At 36.8% G+C, this 23,170-nt stretch overlaps 1 protein-coding gene across 1 annotated transcript in view; it reads left to right on the top strand.

Annotated features, from left to right (window-relative positions):
* SHISAL2B (shisa like 2B) overlaps nt 1–23,170 on the top strand; it is a 30,563-nt gene that overhangs the window by 572 nt on the left and 6,821 nt on the right. The window contains exon 2 of the mRNA XM_027863373.1: nt 7,280–7,434. Within this exon, the coding sequence (XP_027719174.1) occupies nt 7,280–7,434 (155 nt within the window). The remainder of the gene's footprint in view (nt 1–7,279; nt 7,435–23,170) is intronic.

Below are 23,170 nucleotides of genomic sequence, written 5' to 3'. Positions count from 1 at the left end.
CCATCCCCATCCCCATCCTATCCATCCCCATCCCCATCCTATCCATCACCATCCCCATCCTATCCATCCCCATCCCTATTTCCATTCTGATTCTGTTCCCCGATTGCATTTTGATCTTTCCCCCCATATTGATCCCCTTCTCATCCCATTCCCATACTCATCTTCTTCCTTTCTCCCTTCCCCTTCTCTCCCTTTTCTCATGCTCTCCACTTTCTCGATCCCTTTCCTATCCGCATCCTCTCGTTGCTCTCAGAGTCTAGCCCCTCCTCAATATCCCCTTACTGAGCTAGGGGAGAACATTTTCTTTCTTCATTATCCAGGGACATTGGCTGTGAAGAGTGAAGAGTTCAGTTCCTGAGAATCACGTCCTGTTAGAGAAGGAAAGGGATGAGTATTTGTCCTGATAAAGAGCCATTGTGCATATGTTTAAAGTTCCGAATATCGAGGGCACAAGAATAGCACACTCCCCCGCATACAGGGTGTGCATCCTTTGTAGGGGCTCCCCTTTCCAGGTTTGCTTCTGACCATATAAAATGAATCAGGCCCATTTGAGGGGCAGAGAAAGCCCCCTGAATTTGAACTCCTTAATTCAAGGAGAGCAATTACTCTGCATTTTCACCCAGAAGATTCAGAAGAATATTCATGGTAAGGCAGAATCAATTGATATATAAAATTGGAAAAGATAGTGAGGCACTAAGTTATTTGCTGATTAATACTACAAACTCCTTTGCTGTTTTGTTTCCCCTCCTTTAAATGAAGAGCTACTTCTTCAGATGCTCATTTCTTTCATTTTCTATCCTAACTTTTTTTGTTCCCTCTTTCCCTCCTTTCCTCCCTCCCTCCTCTCCTTCTTTTCCCCTTTTCTCCTTCCTTCCCTCCTTCCTTCCCTCACTCCCTTCTTTCCATCCCTCTGTCCCTCCCCTTTCTTCCCTCTCTCTCTACCTCTATCCTTTCTTCCTTCCCTTCATCCCTATCCCTACCTCCTTTCTCCTTCCCTCCCTTCTGCCTTTTTTTTTTCAGATGATCTGACACCATCCCTTAGATCAGTTCAACAGAGTGACCTATTGTTTTGTTCAATCCCTTAGGCATCATCATTATGATAAAATGGATAATATTATGCAGAAAACGTGTGTGCCACTTCAACTTATTTTCCAATTTTGTTTTACATAACCTTATCTATTGTGGACAAATGATCTGACCTCAGGCAGAATTTTGCTTCTTTCCTTTTCACATTAAAAGAAGTACAACTGAAATATGATCATCACTTTTATTTATGAAGTGTTTTTTTTTCTACTTTAAAGAGCTTTTACATTTAGTGATGTATGGCAATTTATTCATTTGGGAAAATGCATATTACTTAGGGTTTGTGGGAAAGAAAAGCATCCTTTGTATCCCCTCACTTTGGCTGGGTCCCCTGCTCTCAGCTACCTTACATGATTTGGGAGGCAGTGGCTAAATGTTACTTCTATCAGTAATAAAACTGCATTTTTATATTTAATATTTACATTTAATGTTTTTGTTCATTTCAGAAGGGGAGTGTTCTTCTGGATTAAGTTCAAATGGGTACTGTTACTCTGGCAATAAGTCAGACAGTATGATGATTTAGGCTTAAATATAATGGATTTCTTCAGAACAGTTGTGCTTTGCTTGGTACAGCAGGCACCATATTATTTGGTGCTTAAATGAGTGGTTCACTAGGCTGGTCTGGTGTTACAAGGACTCTGAGTAATGGTGGCAAAGTTTCAAATAGAAAGTTTGCTGTTCCTACACTGGATATAATAGAAATTTTTCTTTTGGTCTCCAAGAAGCTCCCAAGTGCCACACAGAAATGATTCATTATGAAATGTGGAAACCAATGGATAGCTCCCTAATATCTTCTAATACTGATAAATATTCAGTGGAACCTATCTAGCAGAATGTTTCTGTCACCTTTGACTTCTTTAGGAAAATGTATAATTGATCCATTCATAGATTCCAGTTAGGAAACCTGGAGTTTTCATGTCATTATGAAGTTAGGTCTGATTGGAAAAATTATTCCAGGAGTCACCTGTACTTGGACTCTACTGCTGCTGTAAGAAAAGGATAGCTGTCCCTAAAGGTAGTGCAGTGGAAGAAATGCTGGATTCAGGATCAAAAGACTTGGGTTTAAATATTAGCTCTGCTGTTCTGTGTGACCTTGAAGAAATGGTTTAACCTCTCTGGGTTTCAATTTGGCCATCTGTGGAATGAGGGGTGGAAGATTCCATTTGGCTTTGATCTTTTGACTTTCCTTGAGGCAAGTGAGAATGCTAGGTGGGTCAGCTCACTGAAGTTCCATAGATTGTCCCTGCATGACCCCAGATCAGACCCTTCTCTAATGAGAGAAAGTGAGGTGGGACATTACTACATGGCACTGCTGTACCTTATCTCCAATCTTCTTGCCTTTGCATGACCTGTTCCCGATCCCTGAAATGTGTTCTCTTTAAGATGCAGAACATGTACCCTCTTCTGGGTGAAGCCTTCTCTGACTCCCCCCAATACTAGTGCCCTTTCTCCCAAACTATCTTTTACTTAAGTACTTTGTATATATTTGCATTTATTCACTTTATGTTTATGCTGTACATATATATATATATGTATATTTTATATGTGCTAGTTATTTCTCCAACTAGAATGTAAGCTCACTGCAAGTAGGGATTGTTTAATTCTTTGTTCTTGTTATCTCTTATGCCTGGCACACAGGAGACACTTAATACATACTTGTTGATTGTAGTTTGCACTGTCTCTAGCATCTAGAGATAGTACTTATTACACAGTGCTGAGCATGGGACAGGAATTCAGTAAATACCTGTTGAATTAGATATCTTGGGAAATCTATGTGGTCACTCTTACTAGCCTATCGTTGTTTAATTGCTTCAGTCATGTTTGACTCTCATGATCCCATTTGGGGTTTTCTTGGCAAAGATACTTCAGTGGTTTGCTATTTCCTTCTCCTGCTCATTTTACAGATGAGGAAACTGAGGTAAACAGGATTAAGTGACTTGCCCAAGGTCACACAGCTAGTAAGTGCCTGAGACTAGATTTAAACTCAAGTCTTCCTTACTCCAGGCCTGGTGCTCTATCCACTGCACCACCTAGATGCCCTGGTAGCCCATCAGAATCCCATAAAGATAATGTCTTTACACCCATCACTGAGGAGGGTGATGACAACGTAATGTCAGGAGGGAAAAATGTGGCACCAGGGGAAAAATATGAATGGGATATTTTGGAGATCTTTACATATAATAGCCAAAGTTCATAATCAAAAATAGAAAGAAATAATCTCCCTCCACAATGCCGAACCTTTTTTTGGAAGGTTCCACATAACTTTTTTTATACCTTTTCATGATCTAGTTCTCATTTTTAGGTAGCTTTTCCCACTGTTAGTCTATCTGTCATGACTATGCATTCATCAGATATCATTTCCATGGCTATATGTGCTGGGTTGGGCACTGCCCAAAACAACTTGCCCAGCTGAGATCACAAATCTTTCTGACCCTTGGAATGACAGCTAACAGCAGAACTTCTGGATAGATACATGTGCCTAGAAATGCTCCCAGACACAGAAGTAGCATGAAACACTAAAAGATACTGCAACCAGAAGACCCAATCTTAGGAAGAACTATTTACACTAAAAATGAAATTAGCTACTCCCTCGCATAGGTCCACGAACTAATTGAAATCTAAGCTGAGGGATAATAGACTAAGGAATCTGAGCCCAGTGACTTTCTGGAAAGCAGCAAGTACTGCTATGGCTCTCTAGAAACCAGCAGATGACCATAGCCACAGTAAGAAAATTGTACAGTAATTTATCATTTATTTTCAGTGCAAATTTGCTACTTTGGGATCAGTCACCAGCTAGTTATTGGGCATATGCTTACCGCTGGATCAAGAATAATCAATCAATCAGTAAACATTTATTAAGCATTTATTGTGTACCAAACACAGAGCTATATGCTGGGAATCATAATAATAATAATAGCTAATATTTGTATAGCATATACTATGTGCCAGGCACTGTGCTAAATGCTTTACAAATTATTATCTCATTTGATACACACAACAAACCCCAGAGGTCAGTGCTATTATTATCTCCATTTTACAGATGAGGAAATCGAGGCAAACAAGTTAAATGACTTTGCATAGGGTCATATAGCTAGCTAGTGTCTGTCAGATTTGAACTCAGATCTTCTTGATTCTAGGCCCCTGCTCTATCTTTTCTACCACCTACCTGCCCCAAATACAGTGAATGAAACAATCCCTACTCAGGAGAAGTTTACAGAAGAAAGATAGCATATGTGTATTTGTGCATTTTTCCTCTTAAAATCCCATATATTTTCTTCCAATTCACTTTTTTTCCACTTAAAATATAAAGAACTTAAGTTCATGACCACAGATCTAGACTTGGCAGAGACTTCAGAGACCATCCAGTAGCCACCACATTTTACAGATGAGGGATCCAGGGAGATTGTAACTTATCCAAGGTTCTGCAACTAGAAAGAACCAAAGATGGGACTTGAACTCAGGTCTTCCCTATTCTAGAACCAGTGCTCTTTCCGTTGTCAAACGGACTGAACTGGCCTCTCGCCCGTGGATGGACAGAGCTGAACAGAGCAGGCTAGAGAAAGGAGTCAGGAATCAAACAGAAGTTTAATTTCAAAGTAAGGGAAATGGCTTGCAAGCATGGAGGCAGATTAGACACGTGTGCCAGGGCCCCATCCCTAGTGGAGGGTCCCAACATAGTGTGGGGAGATCTCAATACCTGCACCAATGGCTGCACAGTGATCTGTGGCCCTGACAATGAGGAGTAACAGCAAGAATGAGACAAGTTTGACTCATAGCAGGGCTTCATGACCAGAACATGGGTACCTGTCCGAGCTTGTCTGAACTCAGAAAACGCCTGGTGCTGGTCGAACAATACAAACATTATGTGGGATTTTGCCAGAGGGTGAGCACAAAGGATTGTTGTTATGCCAAGCGCAGGGCACAGCTTGCTTTCTGGGCCTTAGCTCTGGAAAACAGGGTGTCCCCTAATATCTTGACACCATTTAACTACTTTTCCTTCTTACTGAAGCAGGTATTATTTCTGAAATAGCTGTTGATAGAAATTTGGGACCATGGTCGACTGTAGTGTATTATAATTTAGTATTCAGTAAACTGGACAGCTAGATGGCACCATAGTGCATATAGTACCAGTCCTGGAGTCAAGAAGACTTATCTTCCTGACTTCAAATCTAGCCTCAGATACTTACTAGTTGTGTGACCTTGTGTAAGTCACTTAACCCTGTTCACCTCAGTTTCCTCATCTGTAAAATGAGCTGGAGAAGGACATTGCAAATCTCTCCAGTATCTTTGCCAAGAAAACCCTAAATAGGATCACAAAAATTCAGACATGACTGAAACAACTGAACAACAACATTCAGCAAACTATAATAAACTATATAAATGTATATAATTTTTTTCTTAAAGTTCTAGACATAAGTGATCTTTTGAGAGAAAATTCTTCTGTGACTGAGTCCAGGGTTTTCTCCAATGTTCTGCCTTTCCAAACCATTAATGGGAGATTAGACTAAATAAGATTCTTTTCTTTTTTATTTATTTTTGGCAATTGGGGTTAAGCGACTTGCCCAGGGTCACATAGTTAGTAAGTGTCAAGTATTTGGTCTGAGACCAGATTTGAACTCAGGTCCTCCTGACTTCAGGGCTGGTACTCTATCCACTGCGCCACCTAGCTGCCCCCTAAATAAGATTCTTGAGCTTAATCACTTCAATTCCTATTTTCCTTTACCTGGATCTTTTTTCTTCTTCTCTTCTTACTTCATAATAATAGCATTTTCAGTGTCTGGTGAGGTCAAAGTAAGAAATCATCTTTGTAGAGTAGATGTCTTGCTTTTTAAGACCGTAAGATCATAAATTTAGAGCTGAAATGGATCTTAGAAGGCATCAATGACCCTACTATGATCAGTTCAGCTTTCTCACCTTAAAGATGAGGGAACTGAGTACCATAGTGGTTAAGTGACTTGACTGAGGTCATGCAAGTAGTGAACAGAAGAAGTGTACTTCAAACTCAAATCCTTTGATTCCAGCTAAGGCCCTCTTTCCATTGTACCATGCCTAGAATTATCTTGCTTATTTTACCTCCAAAAGAAAATCCTCATGTTGATGTTTGCCTCTAGGAAGCACCTCATTTTCACAGAAAACAAACAAACATTTTCCTATTCATTTGGTTTTACTGTGGCAACTTGGCACAATCACTAAAGAGGTGGCCTCAGAGTCAAAGACCTGTGTTCAAGTTCTACCTCTGACACAAACTACCTATGTGAACCTGAGCAAGTTTCTGAAACTCTTAGGATCCCAAGCTATTCTCTAAGAATATAAAAGTATAACTCCAGAGTTTCAAGAGACCTCAGGAACCACACAGCCAAACCATCCTCTCATTTTACAGATAAAGAAACTGAAGCTTAGCAAGGGACTTGTTGAGCCAGTCACATAGGTATGCAAGTATGGGAGCTAGAATTTTAACCAAGATCCTCCAATTCCAGAGTCTGGACTTTTCCCACTATGCCAATCTGTACTGGTAGAGGACATTCTTCTCCAGGCATCCTCCACACCAACGAAATCACAGGTCCAGGGTGAAGGAGGAGGGGGTGTATGAATTTTTTTTTTTTTGCTGAACTTTGTACTTCTTCCCTAACCATCCTCTTCTGATTTCTGAAACAAATGACTATCTGTGGGAAATACATTCCCAGGGACTTCACTGCAGTATTTATGGATCCCATTAGATCAGGCAGGGAATATCAACCTGGGAGAAAACTCTCCTTGGAGAATTTTGGGAGCACCAGGCTCAGGGAAGGGGATTATGGAGATCAATTAAGGACAGACTCCATGTGCTTAGGTATCTATGCCAGGCAGTGTGTTAGGCAGTGGGGATACAAAGGACATAAGAAGAAGAAATAGGTCCTGACTTCTGGGAGCTTGCATTCTCCTGGGTTTATCTTCTAGGGAGAAAAAACATGTTCCTAGATAAGTTAATATAATATCTAGAACACACAATGATAATAATAATAATAATATAACATAGCATTATGTGATATGATATGATATGATATGATATGGCATGATATGATTTGATGCAATATGACATGGTATGACACATTATGTTATGATAAGGTGGCATAATACCTCCTGGTATTCATACTAGAAGTTTTCGGTCTGTTCCAATCCAGTACATGTGATATGTTGGTTTTCTCCCCTCCCTCAGCATTGGTGCCTTGATTGGACTGGGAATTGCTGCGCTTGTTTTACTTGCCTTTGTCATCAGCGTCTGTGTCCTTTGCTATTTATTTCTTTATTCAAAACCTCAGAGATTAGACACCGGACTCAAACTCCAGCACCTGGAGGCTTCCTCAGGAGAAGGTAATCAGCAGCCATTATTGTGACAATGTGTTTATGCTGTCTCTGAATAAGAAAAGCAATGCACTAGCATTAAGCCAGACTGTTAACATGAAGATGCTAGCTTTTAAACTCCAAATCATTACCTAACTTTGCAAATCCACATTGAACAAGGCTTTAATGATGGAATAGGTTTGATAAATTATCTTAAAGAAGTGATGCTGGACCAAAGAGAGTTTCCAGGAGAAGGAAAATTTTGTTCCAACAACAGCACTTTGTGTCTGATACAGGACATATATCTGTGAAAGGACTTATCATTTCTGATTGTTTAAAATTACTTTTTCCGGGCCAAGTCAGAGAGTCAAATAAACAGAGCAACCAGAGGCATGATATCTAATTTTCAGGGCTACGGTTGTCATGTTACTATAGTCTGGTAAATCACTGACTGAATAAGCATTTTGTGAGTGCCTGCTATGTGGAGGGCATGGGGATGCTACCACACGCTGAGAGGAGAAACAAAAAACATGAAAGATGTGATCTCTGCACCTGTGGAGGTTGTAATATTATTAAAGGGACAGTCAGGCATATGTGCCTGTGGGCAAATTCATGTGTATATGTGCATGTGTGTTCTGTGTTTATGAAATAAACAATTTATATATAAAGAAATATACATATATATATACACACATTCTCATAAACCATGGGTGAAAAAATCAGTCTTAATTCTTTACAGTTGCATACTGTAAGCATACACACAACATGTGTGTGTATATATTTAACCTTTAAAGAATGATGTCTTTTCACTAAATTCCCTTTTCTTCTCTCAAGAGAATATAAGGAATCTAAGATCACAAAGAATATATGACCTCCAAAGTCATTGGTGATATAACTAAGTTAAAGAGCATTATTATAGGGTTAGAGCATAGCAAAATAACATTGCAAAGTTAAAGAATTGCATAGTGTTGAAACTCTAAGGGAATCTCATCTAGTCCAAATCCTTCTGTTATTCTCTCTCTGTGTGTGACAATACCTCTAGACCTCAGTCTCCTCATCTTTAAAGTGATAGCAATCTAGTATAGTGGAGAAAGCATTGGCACGAGAATCAGAGGGGCAGCTATTTGGCACAGTGGATAGAACATTGGCCTGGAGCCAAGAGGACTTGAGTTCAAATGTGACCTCCACTTGCTAACTGTGTGATTCTGTACAAGTCATTTACCTCAGTTTCCTATTTGTAAAATGAGCCAGAGAAGGAAATGTCAAAGCACTCCAGTATCCTTGCCAAGAAAGTCCCAAAAGGAGTCATGAAGAATTGAATATGACTGAAAATGACTTAATAACAAACTAGAATCAGAATCCAGTCTCTGACACTTGCTGCCTGTGTGACGTTGGACAAATCACTTAAGTTTTTTGGGCCTCAGTTTCCTCATCTATAAAATAAAGGGATTTGATTTATAGATACGACTTCTGAGGTCCTTCTTGCTTATAAGCTATTTACACAATGCTATGAGGTTTATAAAGATCATGTCTATGATCTAAGATCCTCTAGTTCCAAATGCTATGATTTATTTTACAGATAAGAAAACCCAGGAAGGGTTAGTGCCTTGGCCAAGGTATCATAATGTATTAGGGGAAGAAGCTAAAATTACAGTTCAGATCTCCTGACTCCCACTATATATGCTGTCTATTATTCTAGGTATAAGTAATATTTTGAGAGAGGAACATACAATAAAAATGAAATTCAAATAAAACATGGTAGGTACATATTTGCTCCCCATTTTTCTTCATTATGTCCTTTGTAGGAAAAGCTTGCCTCACACAGTTTGAAGTTATAATTATGTAAAATATTGTGATTGGTCCTAGCCCAATGGAAATATGTAGTGCAAATTCAAATAGTGTGACCACTTCACAGGATTCATTATTCATTCTGGTCAGAATCCAGCTGTGTATTGAACCTTGACAGAATGCTAAAAAGTAAGAGAGGTAGAATGCCCTGGTGAAGTGGCCTAAAGGAGCTGGCTTCACATCCTACTTCATAAACCCACTGGCAAAGTCATTTAATATCTCAGTGCCTCTGAGCACTTTTTAAGGCTATCAGTAGTAGAGCAGGTGCTGATTCAGACAAGCAGAATCAATCAATAAATGAGTGTATATAAATAAAGCAACTACCATGTGCCAGGCACTGTGCTAGGCAGTGACAAGACAAGTGATACAAGTACAAAGAATAAGACAATCCCTACTCATAAAATGTTAACATCCTAATGGGGGAGACAATTTATATATAAAGAAATATACATATATATATACACACATAAACAGTGTGTAGATATAGATATATACATATATGTATATAAACATACACAAAACACATATATGTAATGTAGTATATAAAATTATATTTGCATATATTAACACATTTACACACATCGCATATGTACATATATACTGGTATATGTATGTATCATAGGTGTATGTGTGTATATATATATATCATAAACTTAAAGTGAATTAATACAAAGTAGTTAAATACAATGAACTATGGAATGTGAGCTCACTAGTAGTTGGGGAGATCAGGAAAGGTATAAGGTGGCACTTGAATTGACTCTTAAAGGGAAAAAAAGCAACTCTTTGAGGTAGTGGTAAGGAAGGAGAGAATAAATTCCAGACATAGGAGAAAGCCAATGCAAAGGCATGGAGGTAGAGATGGATTTCCTTCGTTGAGATTTTCCTATACAAAAAAAATTCCTCACCCCATCCCCAAATCCCTTTACTACAACCATCACTATATTGGCACTAAACACTGATAATTCACACCAATATGCTAACTTTGATTCCTACCTCCATAGCACAGCAGCACCTATCTCAGTGGATACTCTGCAATTCCAAGGCAGGAGGGGAGAATTCCATGTTTAATGGATGCCTTGAGATTTCCAATATCCCTTGGAAATAGGAGGAACTGCCTATTTCACTCTACATTTCTCAGGCAGCTGGCTAGATTGTCACAGAAGCAGCTGAACAAAGAGCTATGGTAGAATTTATGGGAATTGCGCCAATGGGCTCCTTAGCCTCAGGATGAGACTGAGATCTCCTCAAAGCCCTATTCTGAATTTATGGCTTAGAGATCACAAGATTGAGCATCTTGTTGTTAGGCTGAATTTGGCTGGAATAATTAAACTGGGTCTGTATGAGTGTATGGGCACAGTTGTTCTACATGATAAAGTAGGCTAAGATAGTTAGCAAACAATCAGACCATATACATAATTTTGTCTCAATGACCTAGAATCCCAGGGCATAGAATCTGAGAGTAGGAAGAGGTTTCAAGGCATCTAGTCTAAACCTCCATTTGCCACTCATGGCCTGACCTCACTGCTGATTGATGGGAACAGAATCTTTGACCTTTTTTCCCACCTTAAGAAGCCTGGTGGCCCTCTGCTCCCAGGGTATCACCATATTGGTGCCAGACTTAGTGGAAATACCTGATTGACTTTATTCCTACTGTACCTCAGAACTCTTGAACTCAAGCAATCCATTGGCTTCAGCCTCAGCTACCCAGTAGCAGGAAATAGAGGTGTGTGCCATGATGCCAAGCTTACCTGAAATCTTTTCTACAACATCTCCAACAAGTAGCCACCTATTTCTGTTTTAAAACTGCCAGTAATCCAATATTCTTTCCACTCTGATGTGGTCTTTAGCAATTAAAAGGGCTGCATGATTTCTCCATGGCATAATTCGTCTAGAGTAGCAGACAAACTCAGTTAGAATTGTTAGGTGCTCTTGATATTTCCTCACTAACTTAACCTTTAACACTCCTTTAGTCATATTTTGTCTTTTCTTTGCAGTTTGAAAATCATCTACAGAGTCAGAATGTCAACCTTGGAATGGATTTCAGAAGTAATTTCATTTTTTTTATCATACTGTGTTATGGAAATGCTTGTTTTATTCCATAAATTAAAAATAAAATAAATAAAAAATTTAAAAAGAAGTAATTTAATTCTATAACATCCCCCAAAGTGGTCATCCTTCAGTGATGGGGAACTTATCTTCCAACACAAACTTTTTCACTTTTGGATCACCCTCATTGTTAAAATATTTCTTCTTCTGTTGAGCTAAAATTTGTCCCTACAATTTTCTCCCATCCATCCTACTTTGGGCCTCTGGGAATAAACAAAAAAAAGTCTAATCTCTTCCCCATGACAGCTAGCTCTTCAAGTATTCAAGTCTTCTCTTCTCCAGACCAAACATCCCCATTTCCCTCAATTAAATCCCAGCAGAGCATGGTTTCCATGCCTCCCACTATTCTGATCATTTTCCTCTTGATATCTTCAATTTTTCAGTGTTTTTCCTAAAATGCACAGAACTGAAGCAAGGAAACAAGTATTTATTAAGTGCTTAGCATGTACCAAGCAGTATGTGATGAGGATACAAATATAAGCAAGAAGAATGGTAGTCCCTGTCCTCAAGGAACTTACATTCAGATGGGGAAAGATAATACACAAAAGGGAGATGAAAAGCTGGGAGAGGGATTAATGTCCATCAATTTAATTTATGTGTTATCTTGATCCTGTTTTACGATGGGAGCATGACAGAGAATGGTTTTGATATCCTGAAGCTAGAATAGGGCCAGGAGATGAATGAATGTGCCTCTTTATAAAATGGAGGCCCCAGGAAGAACTCACCAAAAGGAGAGGTGGGCAGGCCTTATACAGCCTTCTGGACATAATACTTCAGATATAATAATAGTTCAGAAATCTGACCAGGGAAGGGCACAGTAGGACCATCAGCTCCTTAACTCTGGACATTTTGCCTGTATTTAAAAAAGCACCTGTTAAAATCATTAAACATCTCTTAAGGAAGCCTAGGATTGCATTCATTTCTTTGGCTACTATGTCACATTATTGCCTTATTTTGTACTTACAGCACACTAAAAACCTTATCCCTTTTTCTGAAAAAAACTATTGCCTTACCACACCACCCTATACCTGTGCAAATGAATGTGTGAACTTAAGTGTAAGAGTCTACATTATCTGTACTAAATTTCTTCTTTTAAAAAATTATAGCTATCTTTTATTTTTATATTACTTTCATTTCTGAATATATCCCTCCTATTTCCCTATCCTACAAGCTTTCTCTTGTAGCAAAGAATAAAAAAGATATGGAAAAAAGCAGTTCTATACAATCAACCAACACTTTAACCAAGACTAACAATATTTGCAATACTCTACACTCATCTTTGGCTAGGTGGCACAGTGGATAGAGCACCTGGTGCGGAATCAGAAAAACCTGAGCCCAAATCTACAGACTACAGTATCTATGTCTGACCACAGACACTTACTAGCTCTGTGGCCCTTGGCAAGTCATTTAACCCCCTTTGCCTCAGTTTCCTCATCTGTAAAGTGATCTGGAGAAGGAAATGGCAAACCACTCCAGTATCTTTGCCAAGAAAATCCCAAATGGGGTCACAAAGAGTTGGACGTGACTGAACAGCAACAACAATATGTTTGTATTTGTACTATGGTTTACAAAACACTTTACGTATTTATATATGTTAAACCATCTTAAATACTGAGCTTGGAATCAAGAAGACTCCTCTTTCTGGGATTAAATTTGGCCTCAGACACTTACTAGCTATGTGACTCTGGGCAAGTCATTTCACTCTGTTTGCCTCAACTTTGTCATCTGTAAAATGAGCTGGAGAAGGAAATAGCAAACGACTCCAGTATCTTTGCCAAGAAAACCCTAAATAGGGTCATGAAGAATTGGACACAACTGAACAACAAGATTCATATTCCCTCTACCTTTATAAATATAGGGAGGAGATACATTTCTCACTCTTCTCTGGAATTAAGTTGGCCATTATAATTACATAGTGTTCAGCATTGTTTTTTGGTTGTTCTTTCCACTACATTTCATTGTATGCAGTATACATACATATATACATACATACATACATTACATACATATGTGTGTATGTATATGTATATGTATACTGGAGCCAGCTCATAAGTTGATTATTAGGCTTTCATTGTGAATATTTACACCTCAGAAATTGACAAATGCTACAAATAGGATTTGACTTATTGTTTTGTTGATTAAATAGACTTAAGAAAGTGACAAAGAAAGTGTTAGTAATGCATATTAACCTTAAAAGTATGTTGTGTGTACTTTTTTTCTGGAGAGCTAGTTATTAAACATTTACCAGCACACTCCTGATTGTATGAGACACATCCCATCATTATAGTTCTGACTATACCTTACTAGATGTCTGACACTATGACAGGTCATTTGATTTCTATTGGTACTTAGTTTTCTCATCTATAAAATGAGGTTAGATTAGATGATACCTACAGCCTTGTCAAAATCTCAAATCCTATAATCTCTCTGCTTTCTTCTTCATCAGATTCATTTGTGCTTTCCATAAGAGTCTTCTAATTAAGAGTCTGCCATCCTTTTTGGGCTAGCTTTCTTTTTGGAATTTTATACCATGTGATCCTAACTATCTTTTCTGTGAGTTCTTTGCAATCTACTTTTCTTAAACCTAGAACTTGCATCAGACTATGTCCAGATGCCCCCTTCTCTAAGGCAGAGGGGTCACTTACTCTCAATGTTCTCATGATTTCTACTTCAGAAACAGTTCAAAGTAGTAGTTCATTTACCACTTCCTCCACTTTTTGGAGAGTGAAATTATCCATAAGACAAGGCAAGACTCTGCCAGATGCTCTGCTTTTGGCAGAGAAAGAGCTATAGCAGATGTTTGGATAGTTGAAATACCCTTTTACAACTAGATAACTCCATGCCAGGCTTGTAATTTGTTTCCTCATGTCATTATCCACAGTCAACTATCTAAGTAATTGTCCCAAAGTTCTATTTCATTTTGCCTCTGAAGACCTAGCAACAAAATTGTGTGACTTGATGATTCACCTTTTGTGACTTAGCTATCATATTATTACTTATGGTACCATGCAAACACAGTACCTATATAGATAACTAACACTTTCCACTTTTTTGTGTTTTGGAAGCAATCAGGGTTAAATGACTTGCTCAGGATTACACAAACAGTAATTAGGTGTTTGAGGCCAGATTTGAACTCAGATCCTCCTCACTCCAGGGCCAGTGTTCTATCTACTGCACTACCTAGCTGCTCTGACCTTCCACTTTGAAAAATTTTTTAATTAATTCATCAATCAAATATTTATTCAATGTATGCTACATAGTACACTGTTCTAAATTCTATGTATAATGCAAAGTTGTACAAGGAACCAATTATCAACTGAATTTTGATCCTATTGGTTGATGAGAATGTATATACATTGTATCTCCCAATAAAATATAATTTGTTTGAGAGAAGGAACTATTTTTTCCCTTTTACTTTGTATCACTAGCACTTAGCACAGAGCATGGTACATAGTAAATGCTTAATTTTTTTTAAATAGTATCTTTGGAATAAATGCTCATTGTTTGGTTTTGTTTTGCATTCCTTGAGAAGTTTCAGTTGAATCAATGACTGGAGACTGATATGCCTATGGCCAAATATCAATCAATGAACATTTATTAAACACTTAATATATCCCAGATACATATACAAAGACTAGTCCAACATGTTTATCGAGCAATAGAAACCTGAAATTGTGTCTTTGGAGAACTCAAGGCAAAAAGCACAAGTTCAGGTACAGAATGTTTTGTAAATCAAGAGTCACAGTCAAAACATATGAACTAATATATTAAGTAGGTCAAGTAATCACACCTAAAAACAAACAAAACCTCAAAGTTCCAACAGTTGATACCCCCCCACAGAACAATCTCTTCTTAAAAGAAAGGTAACATCTCGTGCTTGAGATTAATTGTTATTTTAAAAATTCTTCATCATTATAAAAAATTCAAAGAACTTTAGGGAAAGTAGCATTTATGCACAGATAGGAACCATTTTCAGGACCTTGGACATTTCCTCCCTCTAACAACTTTGGTGGTAAGATTTTCCTGGAACTGTTAAGTCTAATAAGGCTCCTTTTGACAATGATTTTTTTCAATTCATCACACAGAGAAAGAGAGAGAGAGAGAGAGAGAGAGAGAGAGAGAGAGAGAGAGAGAGGGTGAGAGAGAGAGTGTCATTCTTCTTGATGTATATAATTTAAGTCTTTTAACAATGGTCTTGAGAGAGTGGATCTTTGTGTTATGATCCTAGGATTTAGAGCTGCCTCTCTCTGGGGAAGGGTTTTTCACCCCCAAAGAGCTATTACTGAGCAATTGATTGGTCTCTCAATCTTGTCTCTAAGCAATTTTCTTCTATTCTAACTTTTGTTAGAAATGAACAGGTTATAATAATTGTAAATCATTGTGTTTAGAAACTACAACTGTAAAAATTCCATAGTTTGTTAAAAATAAGCAAGGTGCTTATCACTCTTTGTGAAGAAAGAGCAGTGGATTTGGAGTCAGAGGACCTGGGTTCAAATCCTAGATCTGCCATTTCTACCTATATGGTCTGTTGACTTCATTTACCTCATTTGTTAAATGGAAGCCCTTTTAAGATCTAATAGCCTATAATCTTATGAATTATATAAAGACATACAGTTCCTTAGTAGGCACTCAATAAGTATTTGTTGAATGATTAATTCCATAGCTGAATACATCCAAGAACAGTATGTAAAAACAAAATCATCTTCCTAGACATCTCTTTCTTGTTACACTGAGCTTTCAGTCAATGCTGAATTTTAATGTCATAGTGTGTGGAAGAAAGAAAAATTGATATAGGAACCTAGAAGAATGATCATACTAAAATCAACTTGGAGTGAAATGTCTGGGGATAGTAGAGAAGCTTTCAAACTAAAATTTAAATCCAATGAACATTTATTAAGTGCCTGCTATTAACATGCCACTATGGTAGGCACTGCAGGAAATACACAGTTTAGAGAAGATGGTCTGTTCTCACTATACCTACATTCTGGCAGGTGGAAAAGAGGCATCATAGATAACTTTAATCTATAAAATCAGCAGAAATGAGCAAGCAGAGTCCTATCCAGAGAGCAGTAGCTTGACAAAACGACAAAAAAAGGTAAGTTGTTAGAGCCTTGAATATCAAGTATAGAAACTTTACCTACTAGGCAAAGGGGATCCACTAAAGATTTTCCAAGAGACATGATGTGACAAGATCGATGTATAATGAAAGTATCTGACAGTGGTATAAAAGTTGGATTGGAGGAAGAAAGTATAGAGTAGCGGAGGCCTGTTAGGAAGCTAATGCAGTACAGATCAGGTTGTTGATAATGCAAGTTTGTGTGAGGGTGGTAGCAACAGGAATAGAGGGGAGCAGGTTCAAGAGGTTTTTCTGGGAATAGAATGAATTATAGTTGGAATTGAGGTAAAGGAGAGGGAAGAGATAGATAACCTCAAGGTCACAAACTTGAAAGGTCATGTGAATGGTAGTGCCACTGAAATAGTAAAGTAAAAAGGAGGAACATTTTCATAGAGAAACTTCAGTTTGGTGCACATTATTCCTGAGGTGCAGCTGGGACATCTGGGGAGGAGGTGTACTGAGGGAGCTGGAGATGCAGGTTTGGAGCTTGGAAGAGAGGTCAGAGCCAGAGTTTGAGACTGGAGAGTCATTTACATGGGGTGGTAGTTGAATCTGTAGGTGTGAATGAGACCACCAAAGGAGAGAATGCTTTGTCCTGCATGTGAGAAAGAAGGCATAAGCACACAGTAGTAGTGAGACTCTGTGGATTTTAATCTAGTAGCCTCTTTTGTGATAACAAATGGTATTCACTGCAGGTGGAGATAGGCAGGGAATTGTAGCAATAAGGCATCATACCCAAAGCACCTAGAAGAAAAAACGCACTGCACCAAGAATTCAGAGGCTGGAAGGAATCTCAAGAGATGGTATAATCACCTTGCCTGTGGATAAGTGTAACTAACTCCCCTCAAATTGGCTCAGAAAGCAATTTCCCCTCCTTCTCAAAATAGCCAGAGGAAAAGTTCCATGCTAAACATCAGTTTATAGGATTGGAGAACAAACTAGAAGATGATGGTGAAAAGAGTAAACAATTCAGACCATATGCTGTTAACTGTTTTGGTCTTCTTTTGCCTCCTACCCTTTCTGAATCTTCAACTTCTTCAGATAGCTTGTCTATTAGTTCCTCAAAGCCCTCCCAATTATATCATCTCCAGTATGGATCTCTTCTATATATACTTGATCTACTTTAGCTGTTTTTCCTGTCCGTATTTTCTTTAGTGCAATTTTTACTTCCTTTCTAACCAATGCAATGTCAGGGTCCAAGTATGGTGGTTCTACTGTCCTTGATAGAGAAAATTGCTTATTAAAATGGCTTTTACAAATCCTCCATTTTTCTTCTGTTTGTAGTCCTTCCACATTCCTCATTAAATCCATTTTGGGATGGTTTTGCTAAGCTACATATTTTGCCACACTTTCTTTTTTTATCTCTCATTTAATTTTTATTTTTTTTCTCAATTATACATAAACAAAATTTTGACATTTTTTCATTTGAATTCTAAATTCTAGTCCTCTGTCCTCTCTTCCCTCCTTCTTGTCGAGGCAAGTAATTTGACATAGATTATACATGTATAGTCATGCAAAACATTTCAATAGCCATGTTATGAAAGAAAACACAGAACAAGAAAAAAACAAGAATAATAAAGAAAATTTAAAAAGTATGTTTAAATCTGCATTCGTGCACCACTAGTTCTTTCTCTGGAGCTAGATAGCCCTTTTTTTTTTTTAATCATAGGTCCTTCAGAATTGTCTTGGATTATTGTATTGCTGAGAATAGCTAAGTCGTTCACAATTGATCATAGCACAATATTTATCTTACTGTGTACAACGTTCTCCTGATTCATCTCATTTCACTTTGCATTAGTTCATGTAAGTCTTCCCAGGTTTTTCTGAAGTCCACCTGCTCATCATTTCTTATAGCACAGTAGTATTCCATTACATTCATATAGCACAACTTGTTCGGCCATCCTCCAATCAATGGGCATCCTCTCAACTTCCAATTCTTTGTCACCACAAAAAGAGCTGCTATTAATGTTTTTGTACATATAGGTCCTTTGGGGTATGGACCTAAATCTCTTTGGAGTATAGTGGGTCCGTACTGGGTCAAAAGGTATGCACAGTTTTACAGCCCTTGGGCATAGTTCCAAATTGCTCCCCAAAATGGTGGGATCAGTTCACAACTCCACCAACAGTGCATAAGTGTCCAAAATTTTCCATATCACCTCCAACATTTGTCATTTTCCTTTTCTATTATATTAGTCAATCTAATAGATGTGAGGTGGTACCTCAGAGGTTTTTTAATTTGCATTTCTCTAATCAATAGTGATTTAGAGTATTTTTATAAGACTATAGGTAACTTTGATTGTTCTTCTGTAAACTGCCTGTTCATATCCTTTGACCATTTATCAAATGGAGAATGACTTTATATATTTGACAAATGAGGCCTTTGTCAGAGACACTTGTAAAAAAATTTTTTCTAGTTGTCTGCTTTCCTTTTAATCTTGGCTGCATTGGTTTTCCTTATACAAATACTTTTGAATTTAATGTAATAAAAATTATCCATTTACATCCTATAATGCTATCTCCTATTTGATCATAAATTCTTCTCTTATCTATAAATCTGATAGGTAAAATATTTCATACTCCTTTAATTTGCTTTTAATATCACCTTTTATGTCTAAATCATGTACCCATTTTGACCTTATCTTGGTATACAGTGTGAGATGTCAGTCTATACCCACTTTCCACCAAATTGCTTTCCAGTTCTCCTAGCAATTACTAAAATCTTGCATCTTTGGGTTTGTCAAACACTAGATTACTATGGTCATTTACTGCTGTGTATTGTGTACCCAATCTATTTCACTAATCCACTACTCTGTGTTTTAGCCAGTACCAGATTGTTTTGATGATTACCACTTTGCAATGCAGTTTGAGATCTGGTACTGCTAAGCCACCTTCCTACTAATTTTCCCCTTACTGATTCCCTTTTGATATTCTTGACTTTTTGTTCTTACAGATAAATTTTGTTATAATTTTTTCTAACTCTATTAAATTTTTTTTGGTAATTTGATTGATATGGCACTGAATAAATGAATTAATTTAGGCAGAATTGTCATTTTTATTATATTGGTCTTGGCCTACCCATGAGCAATTAATAACTCTCCAGTTGTTTAGTTCTGACTTTATTTGTGTGAAAAGTGTTTGCCTTGGCAGGTAGACTCCCACATATTTTAAATTGTTGGCAGTTATTTTAAATGGAATTTCTCTTTTTATCTCTTCTTCCTGGAATTTGTTGGCAATATACAGAAATGCTGATGATTTATGTGGGTTTATTTTATATCATGCAACTTTGCTAAAGTTGTTAATTATTTCAAGTAGTTTTAAGGACACCATTATATCATCTGCAAAAAGTGATAGTTTTGATTCCTCATTGCCTATTCTAATTCCTTCAATTTCTTATTCTTGTCTTATTGCTATAGCTAGAATTTCTAGAATAATATTAAATAATAGTGGTGATAATGGGCAGTCTTGCTTCACCATTGATCTTATTGGGAAGGCTTCTGGTTTATACACATTTTAAATAATGCTTGCTGATGGTTTGAGATACTACTTATCATTTTGAGGAAAGCTCCATTCAGTCCTAGGTTTTCTAACATTTTTAATAGGAATAAGTGTCATATGTTGTCAAAAACTTTTTCTGCATCTATTAAGATAATCATATGATTTTTGTTGTTTTTGTTATAGATATGGTTATTTTGCTGATAGTTTCCCAAATATTGAACTGGTCCTGCATTCTTGCTATAAATCCCACCTGCCAATCATGTATGATCTTTGTAATATTTGCTGTAATCTCCTTGTTAGTATTTTATTTAAAATTATTGCATCAATATTAATTAGAAAAATTGGTCTGTAGTTTTCTTTCTCTCATTTTGCTATTCTTGGTTTAGGTATCAGCACCATATTTGTGTCATAAAAAGAATTTGGTAGGACTCCTTTTTTGCCTTTTTTCCCAGATAGTTTATGTAGTATTGGAATTAATTGTTCTTTAAATGTTTGGTAGAATTCACTTGTGAATCCATCTGGAGCTGAGAATTTTTTCTTGGAGTACTCATAGATGACTTGTTCAATTTCTTTTTCCAAGAAAGGATTATTTAAGTATTCTATTTCCTCTTCTGTTAATCTGGGAAATTTATATTTTTGTAAATATTCATCCATTTCACTTAGTTTATTAGATTTATTGGTATATAATTGGACAAAATAGGTCTTAATAGTTGCTTTAATTTCCTCTTCTTTGATGGTGAATTCGCCCTTTTCATTTTTGATAAGAGTACTTTGTTTCTTTTTCATTATTTTTTTAAAAAAATCAAATTAACTAGCAGTTTTCCACTTTATCGTTTTTTTTCTCCCATAAAACCAGCACCTAGTTTTATTTATTAGTTTAATGCTTTTTCTTTCTTTCAATTTTATTAATCTCTCTTTAGACTTTTAGAATTTCCATTTTGGTGTTTAATTGGGGATTTTTAATTTGTTTGTTTTTTTTTTAGTTGCTTACCCAATTCATTGATTTGCTCTTTATCTATTTTACTGATGTACACATTTAGAGAAATAAATTTTCCCCTGCTTTGGCTGCATCCCATAAATTTTGGTATGTTGTCTCATTGTTGTCATTCTCTTTAATGACATTTTTAATTGTTTCTATGATTTATTCTTTGACCTACTCATTCTTTAGGATTAGATTATTTAGTTTTCAATTAATTTTTAATCCATGTTTTCACAGCCCTTTTTTGAATATAATTTTCATTGCATAATGGTCTGGAAAGGAACCATTTAATATTTCTGCTTTACTACATTTGGTTGTGAGGTTTCTATGCCCTAAGACACAGTCAATTTTTGTCAAAGTGCCACATACAGGTAAGAAAAAGGTATATTCTTTTCTCTTCCCATTCAATTTTCTCCAGAGGTCTATCATATTTAACTTTTCTAAAATTCTATTCATCTCCTTAACTTCTTTTTTGTTTATTCTATGGTTAGATTTGTCTGATTCTGAGGGGCGAAAGTTGAGGTCTCCCACTAGGATAGTTTTACTGTCTATTTCCTCCTGTAGCTCATTTAACTTCTTTAAAAATCTGGATGCTATGCCATCTGGTGCATATATATTTAGTACTGATATTATTTCATTGTCTATGGTACATTTTGGCCAAATGCAGTTTCCCTGCTTATCTCTTTTAATTAGGTTTACTTTTGCTTTTGCTTTTGCTTTTTCTGAGTTCATGATAGCTATCCCTGCTTTCTTTTTTTTTTAACCTCAGCTGAAGTATAGTAGATTCTGCTCCAGCTCCTCATTTTCACTCTGTATGTCTGTTTCAAGTGTGTTTTTTTTGTAAACAACATATTGTTGGATGCTGTTTTTTAATCCATTCTGCTATCCACTTCCATTTTATGGGTGAGTTCATCCCATTCATATTCACAGTTATGATTATTAACTGTGTATTTTCCTCCATCTGATTTCCCCACTATTTATCCTTCTATCTCTTTTTACTTTTTCTCCTGAGAAGGCTGTTTTGCTTCTGACCACTACCTCTCTCCACACAGCCTCCCTTCTTTCAGTACCCCTCCTCTTCTCTTATCCCTTTTCTCTCCTACTTTCCTGAAGGGTAAAATAGATTTCTATACTTAACTGAGTGTGTATGTACATTCTTTTTTAAACCAATTCAGATGAGAGTAAGGCTCAAGCATTACCCTTCCTCCTATTTTCCCTTCCATCATAAAAGATCTTTTGTGCCTCTTTTATGTGAGATAATTTTCTCCTTTCTACCTCTCCCTTCCCTTTTCTCCCAATGCATCCCTCTTTCTTAATTTTATTTTTTTGAATACAACTCTTCATAGTCATCTCATACCCATGCCCTCTGTCTATGTAAATTCCTTCCAATTGTCCTAATAATGATAAATTTCTTAGGATTTACAATTATTATACTCCCCTATAGGAATATAAACATTTAAACCTTATTGAATATCTTATGATTTCTCTTTCATGTTTACCTTTTTATGCTTCTCTTAAGTCTTGTGTTTGAATGGTAAATTTTCTATTCAGCTCTGGTCTTCTTATCAAGAATGCTTGAAAGTCCTCATTTCATTAACTATGCATTTTTCCTCTGGAGGAATATACTCTGTTTTGCTGGATAGGTAATTTTTGGTTATAATCTTAGCTCCTTTGCATTCCAGAATATCATATTTTAAGTCCTCTGATCCTTTAATGTAGAAGCTGCTAAATCTTGTGTGATCCTGACCGTGGTGTCATGATATTCCTTAAAAAAACAAGGAAACAAAAAACAAAACAAGAAGAATGAAGAAAAATATGGAGTGCAATTAAAATGATTGAACTCTACATTGTTTAAATAAACAGCTGAAAATCAAAAATTAAAAATGGATTTGGCGAACATTAAAATTAAAAAGATGGGTTTTGTGTCCAACAGCATCTTATGATCTTTGAAAGTCCTATGAAATTTTCCACATGCAATTCATTCCATCTTCTTCCTCTAATTCAACTGTGAACCTGGCTCACTGACCATCTGCAGTGGTAGTCCAAGGTATGTATTTTGATTGATTCAGAGCAAAAAACCCATGATATAAAATGTAATCATTTTCATAATATCCAAGAACTAACATATATTTATCTCTGATGGAAACAAGTTTACTACTAATAGGAATTTAGAGTTTCACACAGAAGAATGAAGAGAAGTAGCTAAATTACTAACTGGAAGG

The sequence above is a fragment of the Vombatus ursinus genome, unplaced genomic scaffold (assembly GCF_900497805.2).
Source record: "Vombatus ursinus unplaced genomic scaffold, bare-nosed wombat genome assembly UNPS02014772.1, whole genome shotgun sequence".
In the NCBI taxonomy this organism is placed as follows: domain Eukaryota; kingdom Metazoa; phylum Chordata; class Mammalia; order Diprotodontia; family Vombatidae; genus Vombatus; species Vombatus ursinus.
The sequence above is the reverse complement of the archived record's forward strand: the minus strand, read 5'-3'. Positions and strand labels throughout refer to the sequence as shown.